Raw genomic sequence first — 18,972 nt, forward strand, 5'->3', positions numbered from 1 at the left:
CTCTTTGAGATTCAGTTTTCTTTCTGATGTAAAATAGGGTTAAATAGTGGGTTTATTACATTATGATGAGAAAGTCTTAAGAGGGAAAAAGCGTATTATTAAACAGGCTCAAGTTAATATATACAAATTAAATTCTCCAAATAGTTCCTGAATTGAAATTATTAACATTTAGTCTCTATTGGCTTTTTATCTTAAGATGCTATTTTATTTCTCTTAAACTTTTTAAAGATGCTACTCAATTTCTTTTCACGTTTCTGAAATAAGATATTTCAGTGACATTTTTGTAAAAGCAATTATTTTATATTTCCTCCTATTTAATGTAGTTTGGAGTACCTGCAATTTCATAATTAGAACTTACCCAATAAAGTTTGAATTTTAGACTTCTAAGGAACCTTAACTTTTCTGTAAGTGCTTTGGTCTCATCATTCTTCAACAAACTCCATCTAGTATTTTTTTTAATAAAGTAAGAAAATATTACCTACCCAATGATGGAAACCAGATGTGCCACTTTTGGAAAGATGACTATTATAAGTTTTATTTCAGACAGTCAGTAGTTTGTTGTGATGTCGATTTTCATTATTTTCTCTATATGATCTGTTCAAAGTTATAAAAAGTATTTTACAGAATTTGGCCAAAAAACACACAAAAAACCAATTTGGCCATTTTAAATAATTTTAAAGAAATAGGCTGTTCTAATTGTAAGGAAATTAGAAAATTTCAAATCCTGTTTTGTAATTTTAACAATAATTTATAGAACCGGCTATTCCCAGTTCTTATAATCCATATAAAAATTGTGATTCCTCTGTATCATAGGCTTTTGTGGGCTGGCTTGCGGATTTAATTGCCATTTATTACATTATTTCTATTGGAAAATGCATTCAGAGCTCCAAACAGCTAATTTACAAAGTTCTAAAACTCAGTCCCTTTCTAATCTAGGAACTTTCAATAAAGCTCATTAGCTTTTTTTACTTGAACCTTAGCTAAAGAGGTATTTAGTAATTGCACCTAGTCTTCTAGGTTATGGCAAAAGTAACTTTTGGTGTGATTATCTCTGATACATAATTTTGTGTATAGTACAGGCTCCACAAGAATTTGTTGGATATAAGAACTTTGACTTCTTAACCAGTGGCACTTTTAATATGCTTAGGGCAGTCCTTTAGGAATTGAAAAAAAAACCTTGACTGTGTCACAAGTGTAAAACAAGAATGAAGTCATTAGCCTAATAGTGATGGTTTTTTAGGAGAGAGGCTTGACTTTCAAGAAATATTTTGGTTGAATTAAATTTTCCCTGGTAATTTGATAGCAGTGCTGTATTTTGACTTTTGTTCTTAAAAGAACTGGTAAGTTTTTAGTAGTATTTATTTTTTAGGAGGGTGGAGGTCAGGGGAGAGGTATGCTTGGTAGACCCTAAGGCATAGCCTTTCTATGTATGAGAAGCTTTTCCATCTGTATACTGATTTGCTGGTTAACATTCTCCCAGTATCTTCACAAACATTATCTGAAAAATAGTCATTTTGAACTACTTAAAAGCCTACTCAAGAACTTAATACAATACAGTGCTAACTGCATATGTGCTTTGGAATGGTTGTCTCCTTCCCCATTCCTTTTTTTTTTTTTTTTAGCTGCGTTGGATCTTCTTTGCTGTGTGAAGGCTTTCTCTGGTTGCGGCAAGCAGTGGCTTCTCTTGTTGCGGAGCACAGGCTCTAGGCGCGCGAGCTTCAGTAGTTGTGACTCATGGGCTCTAGAGTGCAGGCTCGGTAGTTGTGGTGCACGGGCTTAGTTGCTCAGCGATGTGTGGGATCTTCCCGGACCAGGGCTTGAACCCATGTCCCCTGCCTTGGCAGGCGGATTCTTAACCACTGTGCCACCAGGGAAGTCCCTCTCCATTACTTTATAAACAAGGTAGAATGAAGTGAGACATTCTATGTTTAGTCTTTAAGTTTTAATAATTTCTACCTTTTTGGCCATAGTGCTTGGCTTTAATATTTTTCTTAATAATAAGCTGGATTTTTTAAGATTTCAAATCTGTTACAAAAACAGAAGAAAAGAGTTGATAAAGGATAATGTCTTACTGATATTTATTACTTATCTTTGGATTTTCTACAGTTTTCTCCAACTTAATTGTTTTCATTTACAAAACAATTTGCATATTAAGTTGTTTTTATAGTGGCTATATCATTTTGTCATTTTATAATATAGTAATTAAATAATAACAGCAATAGTCCTTCCTCTTTTTTCTCCTTATTTTCCTTAAATATGAATTTTCATGCTTCAGCAGTATAACTTTCTTTTTCTTTCTTTATCTCGCTCTCTTTCTCTCTCTCTTTCTTTAATAAATTTATTTATTTTATTATTTATTTTTGGCTGCGTTGGGTCTTTGTTGCTGTGTGCAGGCTTTCTCCAGTTGCCGCGAGCGGAGGCTACTCCTCACTGTGGTGCACGGGCTTCATTGTGGTGGCTTCTCTTGTTGCGGAACACGGGGTCTAGGTGTGTGGGCTTCAGTAGTTGTGGCACGCAGGCTCAGTAGTTGTGGCTTGCGGGCTGTAGCGTGCAGGCTCAGTAGTTGTGGCACATGGGCTTAGTTGCTCCATGGCATGTGGGATCTTCCTGGACCAGGGCTCGAACCCATGTTACCTTCATTGGCAGGTGGATTCTCAACCACTGCGCCACCAGGGAAGCCTTTTTTTTTTTAGCGTAGGTATACTAGCTAATTTGTTCTGGAATATTTGTATGAAAAGTTTTTTTCATTGTCTTAAAAATTACTTTAAAACTTTGTAAAATCACTTTGGTGTAATTGATATTCAGTGGCCTGCAGAGGCAGGAAACTCTGAGGTTTTATGTATTTAATGAATAAAACCTTTTTGGTCATTTCTATTTGCAGGCACTACTCTGTGGAAACAGATGAGGGGGATCTAATTGAGCCTAGAAGTGTGGTCAGAGCGAGTTTGTAATTCCTGAGCTGAGTCTTTATAGGATGAGTAGAAGCCAGCCAAGAGAAGAAGGGGGTCATTCTAGGCAGAGGAAATAGCACATGTTTGTATTCCACGTAAAAGAAATTTCATGCTGAAGGTGATTGGAAGCCATTAAGGCTTTTTAAGAGAGGGAGTAATATCAAATTTATATTCAGTAACATTACAGTAACAGTACTGAAGGGAAGAATTAGAGGGGATTGAGATTGAGGCATAGAGGGCAAATTTTATAGAGATGATTGTCTGCACTGAGGTAGCAGTAGGGGTAGACAGAAAGTGGCTTGCATTGTGGTAGACATGGGTGAAAGAGAGAGTATGGATTAGAGAGATTTAGCAGGTAAAATTGCCAGGGCACAGTGACCTTTTTATAATGTAGAAAGCGAAATCTGTGATACCTTCCAGGGTTCTGGCTTGGGAAACTGGGTAAATCACTAAGAGGAAAAAATGTTTTTGGAGAAAATGAGTAGTCATGAATATTAAGTTTAAGGTTTATGTGTGACATCTAAGTGGAAATGATCAGTAGGTGTTTGAAAATGATGGTTTGGCACTTAAGAGGGAAGTCTAGAATTTTAGATTTAGGCGTGTCAGTTATACATGTTAGTAGAAACCACAGGAGTAGATAAAATGGCCCAGGAAGAGTGTGTAGAACGAGAATATCAGGAGGAACTTTGGGAAATAACAGCATTAAAGGGAAAGAGGCAGCTGGGGTGACTAAGGTTAGGGATATGGGAGAGAAAGGGAATACTTGGCTAGAGCAAGGTCCCTGAGAAAGCTGGAGTTTCAGGGGCTTAAGTGTATGAACTGGCTTTCAATCTGAGAAGGGACACATTATCTTCTGACAGAAGAAGGGTAAAAGAAAAAAAATGGATTTGAATGTAATAAATTTGAATGAGGGGCATAATGGAGGGACAGGAATTTGTGGACAGTTTGACTTATGGCCTCTGTTTTCTTGGTAAGATAGGAAACAAACTTGTTGCTAGGAGTAGTTTGTGGTGAAAATAGTGATAGGAAGTTTGAGGGGAGCAGTGGATCACTTTGTAGAAGTGAAGGAGAAATTGACTTGGAACACTTAAGAGTCTTCGCAGGAAAAGTGGTTGAAATGATGATGGATCATGAGATCTAGGTTGGATTCCCAAAGAAGGCAATCCAAGACAACTTTGACTGATTGCAAGATGGAAAGGTTAAGGGACTAGCAGCAATTTAATTGAATTGGAACACTTTAATCCAAGAACAGTGGTGTTGGGGAGTGAGAGAGCTAGAAGGATAAGGACAAAAGGGACAAAAGTGGAGATATTGGATTTCAGATTGCCAAGTGGTGCTGCACTAGAGGATGATGAAGTCCAGGGAGTGGGTGAAAGAAGAGGAAAGGGAATGAAGGGCATTTGACTTGAGGTGGTCAGAATTAGGATTGAGGATGGGTTTTTTTCTCTCTCTTTTTAAATGAAGTGGAATCAGTAAGGGTGTATATAGTAAAGCACAAGTAGTCTTCTCAGGCTATGTACTTTGTTTCTTCTTATACATTTAAGTTTTGGTTGGCAGGGATTTTTGCCTATAAAAGCAAAGGTTCCTGTGGTAGAGTTCCTCAGTGTCTGTTGTTTTTATGCATTAGCTGGCTGAGCGGGGACCCTTGGTGAGAGAGATGCCCTCTACTTACCATGACAGGATTTTCCCTTCAACCAGCTATTTGGGGACTGAGGCCCAAGTCAGCTGGCTCTTCTGCTAGGGTGAAGATCTCATTTTCAGGACTTTATGACAGTGAAGAATGAGGGCTGGATCATGTATACATGCTTAATTGGGAGCTGTTTTTGTTTAGTATCCTATAACGTACTATAGTTTTCTTCCTGTTGACGTTGGTCAGAGAAATTTGCTCATGATACAGCCAGTTGTGTTCTTTCCCTCAGCATAAATAATAAATCCATGCTTTATACACTGAAATAAATTAGTTTTCACAATTTATTCAAAAAACTTGTCAGCATTAGTCAGAGCAGTATGACAAGTGTGGTAAGGAGTTATAAATTATTTTGGTCAAGACTTACTTTCCTGTATAATGCAATTTTACATAGTTATGTAGACATGCTAGTGATCTTAGATTTTGACTCTACTCTTTTTTTTATGCTGCTGTTGACTTTATTCCAGAAAAGGTACATTAGATTCCTAGGGTCTATTAAATTCATCTTCTTCTGATAAATATTTTAGATGTTAACTTCAAGAGTAATATAAGCAGTAACATTTTCATTAGGACATCTAGGAAAATTTTACAAGCTTATTGCAGTATTCTAAGAGCATTTTACAATGAGAGCTTTTTAAAAAGTTTTTGATTAGTCTGTAGCGTGTTTTATATATTTATGAAAGTTAGTACCATAGCCACTGAAATTTATTGTTAAAGTGTAAAGCATACATAGCTTATTTTTTTACTAAGATTTTGACCGTTGTATTTTTACTTTCATGAAAATGAATAGAGAGCAAAGGACAATGAAAACATAGTTTAGTCAAAAAAGAATGTATTATCTTCTTAGCATTGTGCTTTGGTGACATAGAAGAAATAAAAGACATTGTTTCAGGCTAATAAACCAAAAAGGAAGACAGTCTCCAGAAATGAAACTATTTTCCTCCTTTTTTCTTTTATAGAAGTGTAGCTTATTTTTAACCATGTAGAAAATAGAGGGTTTTGCTATTACTCTTATCATTTAATAGAAGTTAGTTTCTTAAGTGTAAATCATGGCAGGAAATACAAAAATCAATGAGAAACTGCCTTTATCTTCTTGAAGTTAACTCAAGAGTTGCGTAAAATACTGTCTTTCCACTAGGTTAGGAATGTTGCATCCATTGACTCTATTGCAACATGGCTATTTGTTGCTATTCGTCATTCTCATTTTGACTTTTGTAACATTCTACTTTCCTATTTCTCCTTCCTCTTTCAGTATTCCTTCTCGTTTTCTTTACATATAGGTGTATCGCAAGTTCTGTCTTGAGACCTCTTCTTTATCTGTGCTCATCTCCTTTGCACTCTCATCTACTCCCATTGCTTCTGGCCTTACTACAGTGCTGATGACTTCTAAGTCTACTTCATTAACTCTGCTCTCTTTACTGAGCTTAGACCTGTATTTCCAGCTGTCTGTTAAACACATCTACCAGAGTATCTTTCACATACTTCAGATAGAACTTCTGGTAACTGAACTTACTTTTCCTAAAACTTGTCCTGTCCCCACATTTCACTTGTTCTGTTAATGGTATTTATCACTGTTGCTTACCTTAGTTATATGTGGCTGTCTTCTCTCCCTCAACTCTCTTTACATTGTATTCATTGTCAGATGTTCCTTCCAGCTCTGTAATTTCTAACATATCTCACCTCTTTTCTATTTTCTTAGCTATTATTCTAGCTCCAGGTTTCAATCTTATGACTGAGCTTTGATGTGCATTAATGGCGCAAAAGACCACTCTGTATGTTACCACCGGAATAATGTACCTGAACAGGTCAGAAACTCTCAGTGGCTACTCTGTACTTAGGAACTCCTCAGCATAGCATTTCAGACCTTATTGATCTTCCCAACCTTTCATCACCCTCAGTTTTTCCTCAAATGTGTTTATAATTCAGCCAAACTCTATTGCCTGCTATTCATTCTCCAAATATGCCCATATTCTCTTCATATGCCAAATATGCCCATTTCCAAATACTCCTTCCCTCTTCCATGCTGTGGCTTTTGAGGTTCCTTTTGCTGTCCTGGAATCACCTCCTTCCATGTTTTTATAGCTAAAATTCTACCTTTAATTTAACCCATGTTGCTTATTTATTTGTTGCCTGAATGAACCAACTTTACAGATAATGTTCTCATTTCTTCCCTAATTCACTCATTCATATATTCATTCATTTGCTCCTGAGATAATTTTTGAACACCGGCTGTGTGCCATGTACTAGCTGGTGCTGGGGCAAGAACAGTTGCAGCTCCTGCCCAGACTTTTCAAGCTAATATGTGTTCCTCTGCTTTCTTAACTTTCATTTAAGCTTACTTTATAAGTTATTTCCTTATAACTCTTTTTTTTTTAACATCTTTAAAAATACGGAACGCTTCACGAATTTGCGTGTCACCCTTGTGCAGGGGCCATGCTAATCTTCTCTGTATCGTTCTAATTTTAGTATGTGTGCTGCCAAAGCGAGCACCCTTATAACTCTTAGTTTTACCTTCTGCTATGGTATTTCTTTTCTAAATTTCTCCTTAAGGATCAGTTCTGCATCTTTGTTTATCCTTCTGTCCATCATAGTTAAAAGCATTTGTATTTCTGAGAGGTGCTAATTAGATACTTGTAGGAGATTAAATTTTTAAAGAAGGAAAAAAAAGGGATACCATATATGTAGGGGTACCACATATATATCTTTAGCTGTCCACATGTAATCTGCACTTCAGTCTTTCATTTGATATGTATCTTAAACGAAATTTGTTTCCTAGAAGCCAGAGGTTTTTTTTTTTGTCTTTTTTTGTTTTTTTTGCAGTACGCGGGCTTCTGACTGTTGTGGCCTCGCCCGTTGCGGAGCACAGGCTCAGGACGCACAGGCTCAGTGGCCATGGCTCACGGGCCCAACCGCTCCGCGGCATGTGGGATCCTCCCCGACCAGGGCGTGAACCCGCGTGCCCTGCATCGTAAGGTGGACTCTCAACCACTGCGCCACCAGGGAAGCCCCCAAGCCAGAGGTTTCTCTTTGTTTGTTTTGTTTTTTAGTCCAGAGGTTTTGAATAGGATGCCATATAGGTATATATTTTTCAGAGCTTTGGGATTTTAGGCTAATTACATGTAACAGAAGAAAAGTTTATTGGTTTCAATGTAGTAATTGTTTAATGAGGATATTGTCCTCTAGGGAGTGTTCTAGATCTATTAGGTGTTCCCAAGTGAGGACTTGACTTTAGGTCTTTTGATTTTACCTGACATCTGAAATCATAAGTCTACAGGCAGCTTAATACCTCCCTAGTATCTTTTGAGTACATTATTCTCCTTAACTTGCTATTAACTTGAATTTCACATTTCTTCTTTAGCTCTTGTTTCATGCTACATCCTGTGAATAATTAATTTGGAGCTTTGGTAAATTTGTTTTAATTTTGAGGCTCTACTCTCATAGATGTTATAAAAAGTAAATATGTTTTTGTTTTGTTTTTTAAAATACAACATAGAAGCTTTGGTGAAGAGAAGCGTATTATTATTTTTGTAAATTTGTATGTGGTTCTAGTAGTGGACATTTGCTAATTCCCTTCCTAGCATTCATTCCCTCTTACTTCTTTCAGTGGTAGGCTGCACTCGTCCTTCATTTTCAACCCTTTGAATTTAGATGAATTAATCTCATTCCTTGCTCCAGGATACCTTGATTAGTTTAATCTAATTTAACCCTCCCTATCCGCACCTCTCTTTCTGCCCAAGTCACATAATGCCAGTGAGTGATCCTGGAAAGGGAAAGCTTCCTCTCTCTTCCTCAAGAGCTACTGGAAGAGACCTTTTCTCTCTTTCTGGATAGTGTCATATGAAGTTGTGAGGTGTAGAATGGCTGGAACTAATTTTATTGCCAAGATTGGGAGCAGCCTGAGGATGAACCTACCCAGGGAACAGGACAGAACCAAGAGAATGGTAGAGAAATGAAACTGCAGTCCTGATGACATTTTGTCAGTCTCTGGATCAAATTTCCACCGTATTTTTATTTTTCAGTGAGTGGGCAGTAAAGTCCCTCCCTCTGTTTAGAACTTTTCATTTGTTTATTTAGAAATGTTCATTATGTAGCCCCTGTATGCTAGGCACTGTGATAGGCATTAGTAATATGGGGAGATGAATGAAATATATTTCTTATCCTCATGGGGCTTACAGCTAGAGTAGAGAAACAGACATGTCATAGGAGGAATGTGATCAGCCATAGGTACAAACCATAGACAGCCCACAAAGATGGAAGGGCTTTTTGATACTTGCCATAGAAAGAAGGTGGTGGAAAAAATTATTTCTGTCACTGCTCATGGTACTACAGGAGTGCCAAAATCAGAAAAACCTGCACTATCTTCATGTTGTTAGCAGTGGTTTAATTTCAGCAAAGCTTTATTTGTCACATTACCTTAGTGTTCACTTTATTGTGAATGTGTTGGCTTTATAATTTAAGAGCTATAAAAATAAGGAGTTTATTCCTAATTTTATTTATAAATACTTAAATTTGTCACTGACTGGATAGGTCCATGAGATTTTTTTTTTTAACTTTTAAAAGATGTCCTTACACTATTCAGTTTTGAGAAACACTAGTAGAGGTGGGTTCTGGAGGACCGTTGAAGACTTGAGACAGTGAATGGGTGGAGGACAAGATTTGAAGTAGAGAAATCTCTTAGTTTAGGTTGATAATGAGAAGTTTGAACTAAGGTGTAGAAGTGGCATTTGAGAAGAAAAAAGAGTATGAGAGATGTTCGCTACATAACCTTTGTGGCTGATTATATTTGTGGGATGAGGGAGAAGCCCCAGGTGTCTGGCCAGTGACTGGATGGGTGCTGCTGCTGTTTGGAAAAATAAAGATTATAGGAATAAGAAATAGGTTTATCTGGGGCTGAGGTGGAAGTTGGGGGTGTGTGTGAGAGATAATAGCATCCGTTTTGAATATTTGGAATTTAAGGTGCCTTTAAAATATATAGGTTAATAAATCCTATAGTTTAGGAGACAGTTAAGGGACAGGAATATAATTTAGGATTCTTCAGCCTTTAGAAAGTAATTGAAACCATAGGATTGAGATTGCCCAGGAATAGTTTATTGAGAAGTGAGGCCAAGCATATTCTGTGTGCTCTTGAAAGAGGAGTCAGCATTCTCTCTTGTCTCTGCTTTTCTATACTGCTAGCTTCCATATTCAGAGTTCCTGGTGGGTGTGTCTATTTGGGTAAGCAAAGAATTTTGAGAAAGAGAAAAAAAATATTGCTTGAGAGACATTAATTTTAAGGTTAACAAATATTAAATGCTGCAGTATATTTAATACTTTAGGTTTTGTTTCCCAACTCATAGATTGCCCTCAGGAATAGAGATTTTAGGTTACCCACCGTAACTTTTATCATCCCTATTCAAGTCTACAGAACTGACACTTTTTTTTTTCCATAAGGGCCAATTCAGGAAAAAAATAACTATATTTACAATTGAGGGGCTTCTCTGGTGGCGCAGTGGTTAAGAATCCGCCTGCCAATGCAGGGGACACGGGTTCAAGCCCTGGTCTGGGAAGATCCCACATACCGCGGAGCAACTAAGCCCATGCACCACAACTACTGAGCTTGTGCTCTAGAGCCCACGAGCCACAACTACTGAGCCCGCATGCCACAACTACTGAAACCTGCATGCCTAGAGTCTATGCTCTGCAACAAGAGAAGCCACCGCAATGAGAAGCGTGTGCACCGCAACAAAGAGTAACTAACCCCTGCTCGCCACAACCAGAGAAAAGCCTGTGCACAGGAACGAAGACCCAACACAGCCAAAAATAAAACAAATAAAATTTATATTTAAAAAAATTGAGTAGTTCCCCTATGGATACATAAGTATCTAATCAGAGTAGGGGTTGCTTTTAAAGCAAGAAGTTAAAGACTCTTCTTCACACAGACAGTCTCTGATAAATAGAAGGAAATCTGGGCTGAATACTTGCATTTATACAGGACACTTAAAGATGTAGGCTAGGCTGAGGTATGAAGTAGCACTGCAGTGACTAGGGGGACTGTGATATACAACTGTTGTCAATAAACATTGATAGTGAAACTTTCCAGCAACACAGGGTACCTATGAGAATAAGATCGTTCAGTTTCAAAGTTTGACAATAGAAAGTTGGATGTAAAAAATTAGGAGCTGTGAGATAGTTCTAATTATATCTGAGGTAACAAATAGTCCTTTTGGTGATTTCTTGAGTCTTTGAATGAAAATACTGGTTATATATCTTTTAAAACACTTGTTACTTTGGAACTACTTAAGGAAAAAGCACTCATTATTTTCCTTATTGTGTGTACATATAAAAATTTGTTAAATATATATTTTTCATAACTTGTTTATGATTCATACATGGGTCAATTCTTATTTATCTGAGGAAATCAAAATAGTGTCTGGCAAATTTGAAATCCTTTACCTGCATCTAGCATCCACTATGCTACACTGCTGATTTTGGAAACTGACTAGAATTCAGGAAGTTAGGACAGATTACATTGGGATTTATGATGGTTTAGTTTGATCAGTCTCTGTTGATCCTGAAATAGAATGAAATACTGAATTGAGCATATGCAGGGTACATAGGGCCTTAGTAAGGAGGGGGAGAGTTTGGACATTTGAAAATGATGATGGAAGAAAGCTCAGTGACCACAGATTAATTTCAGTTGGCTCAGTAAGAAAATTACCCAAGAGAGTTTGAGGTGGTGTATGAGTATAACAAAGTATACATAATAATTTCGGTGTTACTGAACTTTTATAGTAGTAAATTTGTTGTGGTTTGTACATCTTCATAGTGTATCCAGAATCTGACCACTCCTTTACCATCTCAGTCACTGTCACCTCAGGCCTATCCAGCATCATCTTTTGCTTATGTTATTACAGTAGCCTCTTAAATTTTGCTGCATATTGGAATCACCTGAAGATTTTTAAAAATACCAGTGCTTGACTCCCACTGGCAGTCATTCTGATTTAATTGAAATGGGTTGCAACATGGGCATCAAGCTTTTTTTTTTTTTTTTAAAGCTCCTGGTGTTTCTAATATGCACTGCCCCCAGATAATCAGAAACTCAATAAGTTTTCCCTGGAATAATTTATTTTGACTATATTTTCCTGCTAGTAGCTATGTTCGTTTAATATGGGACATTTCCGTCTCTTAAAGTTGTAGAAGTGAGTTGTAGTATATCCGTTAGGCTTCTTAGCTGTGAGCAATGAAAGCTGACCTGGGCTGATTTAAGCAGAAATTAAGTTTACTGATAAAACATTGAGGGTCTCACAGAATTGGTAGAAGGCTGGATGGAGTGAGCCTTAGAAATTACAGGAACGAAGGGAGGCTGAACAGCTAAGAACCACAGCAAAACTCATTGCCAGTGAGACCATTACTGTTGTCTCTGCTGAACAGTGACTGGGTGCCTTAGATTGCACTGCTGGTTGTACTGGCCACCCCATGCCACCACTGGTTCTGCTGCTGTCACTGCCCTTGGAAACTAGATGCTGGCTCCACTGTGGCTGTTGTCAGACAGAATTCCATCTTGTCTCTGCTTTTCTGTGCCACTAGCCTCCGTATTCATAATTCCTGGCGGGTGTGCCTATTTGGATAATCGGAGGCTGCCAAGGTATGTGGGAAAACAAGTATCTGGCATTTTAAATTTTGAATAGTGGAAGATAGGCTCTGTCTTGATCAAAACTCATAAAGTTGAGTTCTCCGATCACAGACAAGGGCTTCAGGTTCTTGGAAGCCAGCAAAATGACAAAGGCCTACTATACATCGTATAGCCTACAGTGTGTTATTTGTTTTATGCATTAATCCACTGGTCCTCAACCTAATAACCCAAAGGACACTGGGTTCTTCCATAATTATTTTTAAACCTTTAGAGCCTGCTACCACTTGTCCCTTAGTAAACAGTAGGAGATAAAAATCAATGAACAAGTAGCAAGCAAATTAATAGGAAAACTTGAACATATATGAGTATTTATTATTTTTGGAGGTATGGAGATCAGTATAAGTATAAAATAGGCATATTTCTTGATAGTAAAAATGTCCTGAGTTCCTGTAATGGATGTTATATATCAATATTTTATGTCAACAGTGTCCAGTAGAAGTATAATGTGGGCTGAATATGCAATCCATATATGTAATTTTAAATTGCATTAAAAAAGTAAAAAGAAACATTTAATTTTAATAATATATCATATTTAACCCAGTATATTCAAACCAGTACATATATAATCCAGTATATATTATCATTTCAACATTTAATCAATGTAAATATTTAAGGGATAGTTTACATTCTTTTTTTCATACTAAGTCTTCAAAATCTCATGTATATTTTATACTTAGAACACAACTCAATTCAGGCTAGCCACGTATAAAGTGCTTAGTAGCTACATGTAGCCAAATGACTCCCATATTGAACACCACAGTTCTGTGGCATAGTGTAAAATGCCATATGACTTTCAAGTACTGCCAGCTCAACATACTTATGTTGAAGTGATTGAGACACCTTATGAAAACGGAATGGGTGTTTAAAAAAACGCAATCTAAAAGTAGTGACAGTTCTTAGTTATTCATTCTCCTAATTCAAAGCAGTTTTACTTGATTTTGCAGTGTTTTGCAAATTTTTTTTATGGGTAGAGAGAAGTGTGAAATGGGAAAGAGAAACCTAATTTTTTTCATTAGGCTTTGTTTTTGTTTATTATTTTTTATTTTCTGAAGATTTAAATGTGAGAGACTAGGGATTCCAGGTGCATTTTTTTTTTTTTTTGCGGTACGCAGGCCTCTCACTGTTGTGGCCTCTCCCGTTGCGGAGCACAGGCTCCGGACGCGCAGGCTCAGCGGCCATGGCTCATGGGCCCAGCCGCTCCACGGCATGTGGGAATCTTCCCAGACCGGGGCACAAACCCGTGTCCCCTGCATCGGCAGGCAGACTCCCAATCACTGCACCACCAGGGAAGCCCTCCAGGTGCATTTTAAGGCATAGAAAGGCAACATGCTGTAGTGCAGAGTTTACATGTGAATAATCAAATTAATCACATTTTATTCCATTTAATGTGTGTTTCACTACTAGGCTTTAGTATCTGAAGTTTGGAAAATAAAAAAATAATAGTGACTGACTCTGTGCTTGAGATTTTATCATATATGATTTCTTTTCCCTAGATAATTCATGTTAATAGTAAGTTTTATGTTCTAATTATTTTTATTCTTGCAGGCTGCTGAATCAGGAATAATAAAAGTTAAAACAATAGCTGCACGAAACACCGAAATTTTGGCAGGTAATTTTTTTGCATTAAAAATTCAACAATTAATGAAAATTTGACTAATAGTAAAAGTAGAATCTTAAAACCCATAAGTTTTTTTATAGCATCTCTTTCTTATGCCCCAACATGCTATCCATGATAATAAAGAACATGTGAAAGTCCCTAATTTATGAACTAATTGGGTTTCCCAGAGATGAATGCTGTACGATTCTCTGAAATCAGAAAACTTAAAACTACTAAATCCTTGAAGGAAAGGATCTTTCTTACTCATCTTTGTATTGTCCTCCACCTCTTATCAATCACCTAAGATACATCTTACCCATAAGAGACATTCGATTAATATTTGTTGAATTGAATGGAAGATTGGTTCTCAGACCACCTTCTAAGACCTATTTTATCTTTAATACAATATAAGGTCATAATATAGCATTAAAAATTTAGTAGTACTATATGAGTTTTGAGTCCTGAGACTAAGACAACATGGTCATGAAGAAAAAATGGGAAAAAACAGAGAAAAGTGTTTTCTTAACATTCTTTTGATTGACCCTGCTTTTCAGGGAGGAATTTTCAGGAGTTTCTCTCTGGCACCCTTTTGATACTCAGTCTGCTTCTTTCTTTTCCTTGGTGCCTTTCTCTTCTTGCCTCAATAATGAACATGGAAAAGAAGGAAACTGGCATTTTTTGAGAATCTGTTACATGTGAGGCATTTGGGCCACTCTTTCTTATATGACAACCTTGTGGGGAAATACTCTTATTTAATAATAGAGCAAATTGAGATGCAAAGAGATTTAAGTTACTGGCCTAAGGTCGCATGGTAAGTGGTGGAATCAGATTCAAATCCCAGGCTGTTCAGAACCCATGTTCTTCCTGCTGCAGTGTGCTGCCACGGTATCGTGAGGTTTTGACACTATGTACTCCCTCCCAAGTGTTTATATTTAACCATTGCTTACTTTGCTGATCCTTCAATCTGCATTTCCAATTCCAGTAGTGCTATTGGTCTCAGCTAGTTATAGGAGAAAAGCAGTCCTATTAAGTTAATTTACACAAAGTCCAAATAGTAAAGAATCTCTTTAACTCTCTTAAGTCTCTTTACATTTTTAAAAGAATACCAGTAAATCCCTCAATGGTGGAATTTCAAACAGTATTACAAAATGTAATGAAGACTTAGGGGGCAGTTTAGGGGTGACAGGTGAGAGTGGATTTCACTTGTCAGCTTAGGGTTAGCCCTGTTGAGTTGCATCTGTTTTTCACAGCTTCTCTGATTTTGAATATTCTGACAAAACACCAAAGAGTTCTATAACATTATTCACAGCGTTGGATAATGCTCTGTGTGCATGTTGAGAAAAGGGGTATAGTGAAGTGGTGGGTAAAGGCACAGGTATGTATGGTTGGATTGGGAGGATGGGCAAGTGGGTTTGGGAGATGCATGTTGGGTTGATTAGCTACCATGAGGAAATTAATGTTTCAAGATAAATTATGGGCCTGGGTATTTTTAAGTTGGAGACATCATAGTCCAATCGCATTAGAATATCATTACAAATATTTACGTTTGCTACTGTCATTGCTGATATCATGGTAAGTCCTTAATCTCCAATAATAGAAAATTTCATTAAGTCTGTAGTTGATAGAATTTTTAAAAAGACTGATTTCTTCAGAGAATCATTGTCTGTTACAGAGTTTTGTACCAAGTAAAGTGTCTAATTCATATTAAGGACAAGTAAGAAAAATTTTGTCTCAGTATGAGTTTAATATATAAACTGGCTATTAATTTCATTTTAATTCAGTTAGCTTTATTTAAATCAAGTTAGAACAAATCTTTATGCACATACAATTAATAGTTCATGCTATAATATCCATAGCATCCAACCATGTACTTGAGGAGCTATATTAGCATTTAAACTTTTTTCTGGTATTTTAACCAAGTATTTATAGCAATTGATAAGTAAAAATTTGTAGATTTTAGACCACTGTCATCTTGAAAAATCAAAGGCTCCTAAGAAAAAGGAAAGAGTTTAAATTAGTCAATATGTCATTTCTAAAGTACTTAATTCAAGGTGTAGTTAACACCGAGAAAAATTCTTAGTTAACTTTTTTATTTCCTGAGAAGTGTTTACTTCTCTGTAGTTCTAAAGACTATAGGTTACTACTTCTGTGCTGTAATGGATGTTAAAGATATCAAACAATTGAGGAGTCTCAAATGAAATGAGATACTGAATTCTCAGATATCTCTGCATATTCAGAAAATATAAAAGGTTGCTATAAAAATCAGAACCCTTAATTAGGATTGACTAATCTGATTAAACAGTACTTAGCATAGATTTTAACCAACTTTAGTTTTCTTAGATTTATTTTCCAAGGAAAGTTTATTTACATTGCAGAATAAGTCTTTGCTTTACATCTCCCCTCCTTTTAAGCATCCTCCTTTAATGTTTATTTTTCTTTGTTTTCACTGCTGTCATGAATGCTGACATAAGTGGGAATGCTATGCCAGGTAATGTCAGCATCGATGCAAATATACAGATCATTATCTCAACATTGCCTTTTTCTTTAAAGATAAAACTGCAAATGAGAGATAGCAAGCAACATAAAGTTTTTCATTTAGAAGTCCAGGTGCCTTAATCTTACATTTGACTGCCATATATTACAAATTGTTTTTATTATCCCAGCTTACAATAAATATACTTGAAATTGACTGAGAAGGCTTGTGTTACACAGAAATTACATAAACAGAGAATCTGCTATTTTAATAAATATTTGAAACAAGGAGCTCAATGAAGTTGTGATATTTTAAAATTGTATATTTAACCCCTAACTGAAAACCATAACAGTTACATCCACCTATGACTGCTTTCATCTACTGTCAGTATGCATAGAGAATTTTTACATAGATAATCATTATGTATGATTTGTGTTCTTCTTTCCTCACAGTTTCCCTCATCCTTTTCATATCTACATAGTCTTATTACTAAAAGGTCTCTAATTTAAGTAGCAGTGAGTAAATATACTTTGGAATTTTTTTTCTGACATTAAAAGGTAATTTGTTGATTTTTTTCAGTATATTTTATCAGTACATATACCTGTGATATTTTGCAGACATCTATAGAATATATCATATAACATATTCTTAATAAAGAAATAATTATGTAAGAATCACTAGAGGAGATATGAAGATGGGTAATATAATTCACCTGCAATCTATATGTTAATACAAGAAATATATTTGAAAAGTATGTTTGTGCCATTCGTTCTGTTTAGCTTACCTGCTCCTCCATTTACTTTTTGAAGTTCTTTGCCAGAAATTTTCCCTTCCAGATGACATACTTCCTGAGGTCAGGATCAATATCTTATTCTCCCTTATATTGCTAGTAGTTAGCACATTACATGGGAAATAAATAGTAAGCCCTCCTTAAATGTAGGCTAATAAATGAGTCACTCCAAAATGCAAGTAAGTCTCTGAGTTCTGCCTCTAGTATATTTTTCTACCTTTCTCTAATTTTTCATGTTATGATTATTTGAGTACATGAATTTTGTCATATTTAGTTCATGTCAGCCAGTTAATAGAGTAATGAAGGAGACAGACCCTAAACAGAAAATTCTGGGGCTGTATGGTAAATGCCAAGATGGAAGTATAGATAGGCTTGTTACGAGAACATTGGGAAGGTTTCTAACCCAACCTGGGAGTTTGAAGCTGAGTCTTGATGCTTGAAAAGGAGTTAGCCAGGCAAATAAGGTGTAGAAGCTGTAAGTAAGGGAAGTTACTTAAATACATGTGGTATAAAACAGTTCGATCTATTTGGATACACTATCCGACTGTTGCCATTGTGTAACCTCCTGAGCAGCTTGATGGAAAGAGTTTGAATCAGGAAGGTGACACATTCATATTAATATTTTTATACTCTGTACATTACTCTGACAGCAGTGTGAAAGGTATATTTCAGCGTATCATCAGTAAGACAGAGGTCTGTTGGTAGACTATTCCTATAATCTGGGATAGAAGATACAGGGGGCTGTACTTAATGCCTTGCTCACAAACTGACCTAATGGGTCAGAGAGATTTCTCTGCCATATAATGTGTTCTTATTTATTGTTTTCCCCCCTTTTTAAAAAAACATTAAACAGTTTTAATTTGTATCCTGCCTTTTATAATATTATATCATATATACTTTTTTTTTTTTTTTTTTTTTTGCGGTATGCGGGCCTCTCACTGTTGTGGTCTCTCCCGTCGTGGAGCACAGGCTCCGGACACGCAGGCTCAGCAGCCATGGCTCACGGGCCCAGCCGCTCTGCGGCATGTGGGATCCTCCCGGACTGGGGCACGAACCCGTGTCCCCTGCATCGGCAGGCGGACTCTCAACCACTGCGCCACCAGGGAAGCCCGTATATATACTTTTTTTGATGCCATCTTTTCTAATTTTTTAAATTGTTCCATATTTCATCAAGTGATTGTAGTTTATTTAACAATTCCTTTATGTTAGACATGTTTCAATATTTAGAATTATTTCTTTAAGATACATTTCTAGAAATGAAATTATTAAATTAAAGGGCATGAACATGTTCTTAGAATTTGTCATCATACCGCTTTCTGAAAAGGTAAAAGTTTATGCCTTTACTGACAGTATGTGAGTATATTTTTATAGCATCCTTGCCAGATTATTATTGTAAAAAATCTTTTTGGTAATTGAACAAGCAATGGCTTCTCATTTTAATTGACATTTCTTTTTAATGTTGAACATTTTTTTCTGAATTATTATTTTCTTTTTATTATTACTTTTTTTGGAGTTTTTGTGTTTTCTTTAACAAATTGAGCTATTTATATAGCAAAAATATTAACTTCTCATCATGTTTATATCATATTTTCTGCATCATTTACCTTTTAATTTTTTATCTAGATGCTTTTAATTTTTACATAATTTAACTAATTTTTCTTATTTGTTGCTCTCCACTTAGGCAGTCCTTCTCCTTCCACATAGTTGATAATCATTTTCATTGTCTTCTAGTTTTTCTGTGGTTTGATTTTTTCTTTATAATATATGGGGTGACATGAGGACCTAGATTTTTTTTTTCTTTT

General features: G+C 36.2%; 1 protein-coding gene and 1 non-coding gene across 9 annotated transcripts in view; one reads left to right on the top strand and one right to left on the bottom strand.

Annotated features, from left to right (window-relative positions):
• MON2 (MON2 regulator of endosome-to-Golgi trafficking) overlaps positions 1 to 18,972 on the top strand; it is a 200,508-nt gene that overhangs the window by 1,115 nt on the left and 180,421 nt on the right. For all 8 annotated transcript variants that reach the window (XM_089919984.1, XM_089919982.1, XM_089919985.1 and 5 more), the window contains exon 2: positions 13,856 to 13,919. In XM_089919984.1, coding sequence (XP_089776110.1) covers positions 13,856 to 13,919 — 64 coding nt within the window. The remainder of the gene's footprint in view (positions 1 to 13,855; positions 13,920 to 18,972) is intronic.
• LOC115803522 (U6 spliceosomal RNA) lies at positions 7,022 to 7,128 on the bottom strand. The gene has a single exon (XR_004024263.1). It is a non-coding gene; the product is annotated as a U6 spliceosomal RNA (small nuclear RNA).

The sequence above is a fragment of the Delphinapterus leucas genome, chromosome 11 (assembly GCF_059928025.1).
Source record: "Delphinapterus leucas isolate spDelLeu-1000000601 "Yukka" chromosome 11, BTC_Dleu_Yukka2, whole genome shotgun sequence".
In the NCBI taxonomy this organism is placed as follows: Eukaryota; Metazoa; Chordata; class Mammalia; order Artiodactyla; family Monodontidae; genus Delphinapterus; species Delphinapterus leucas.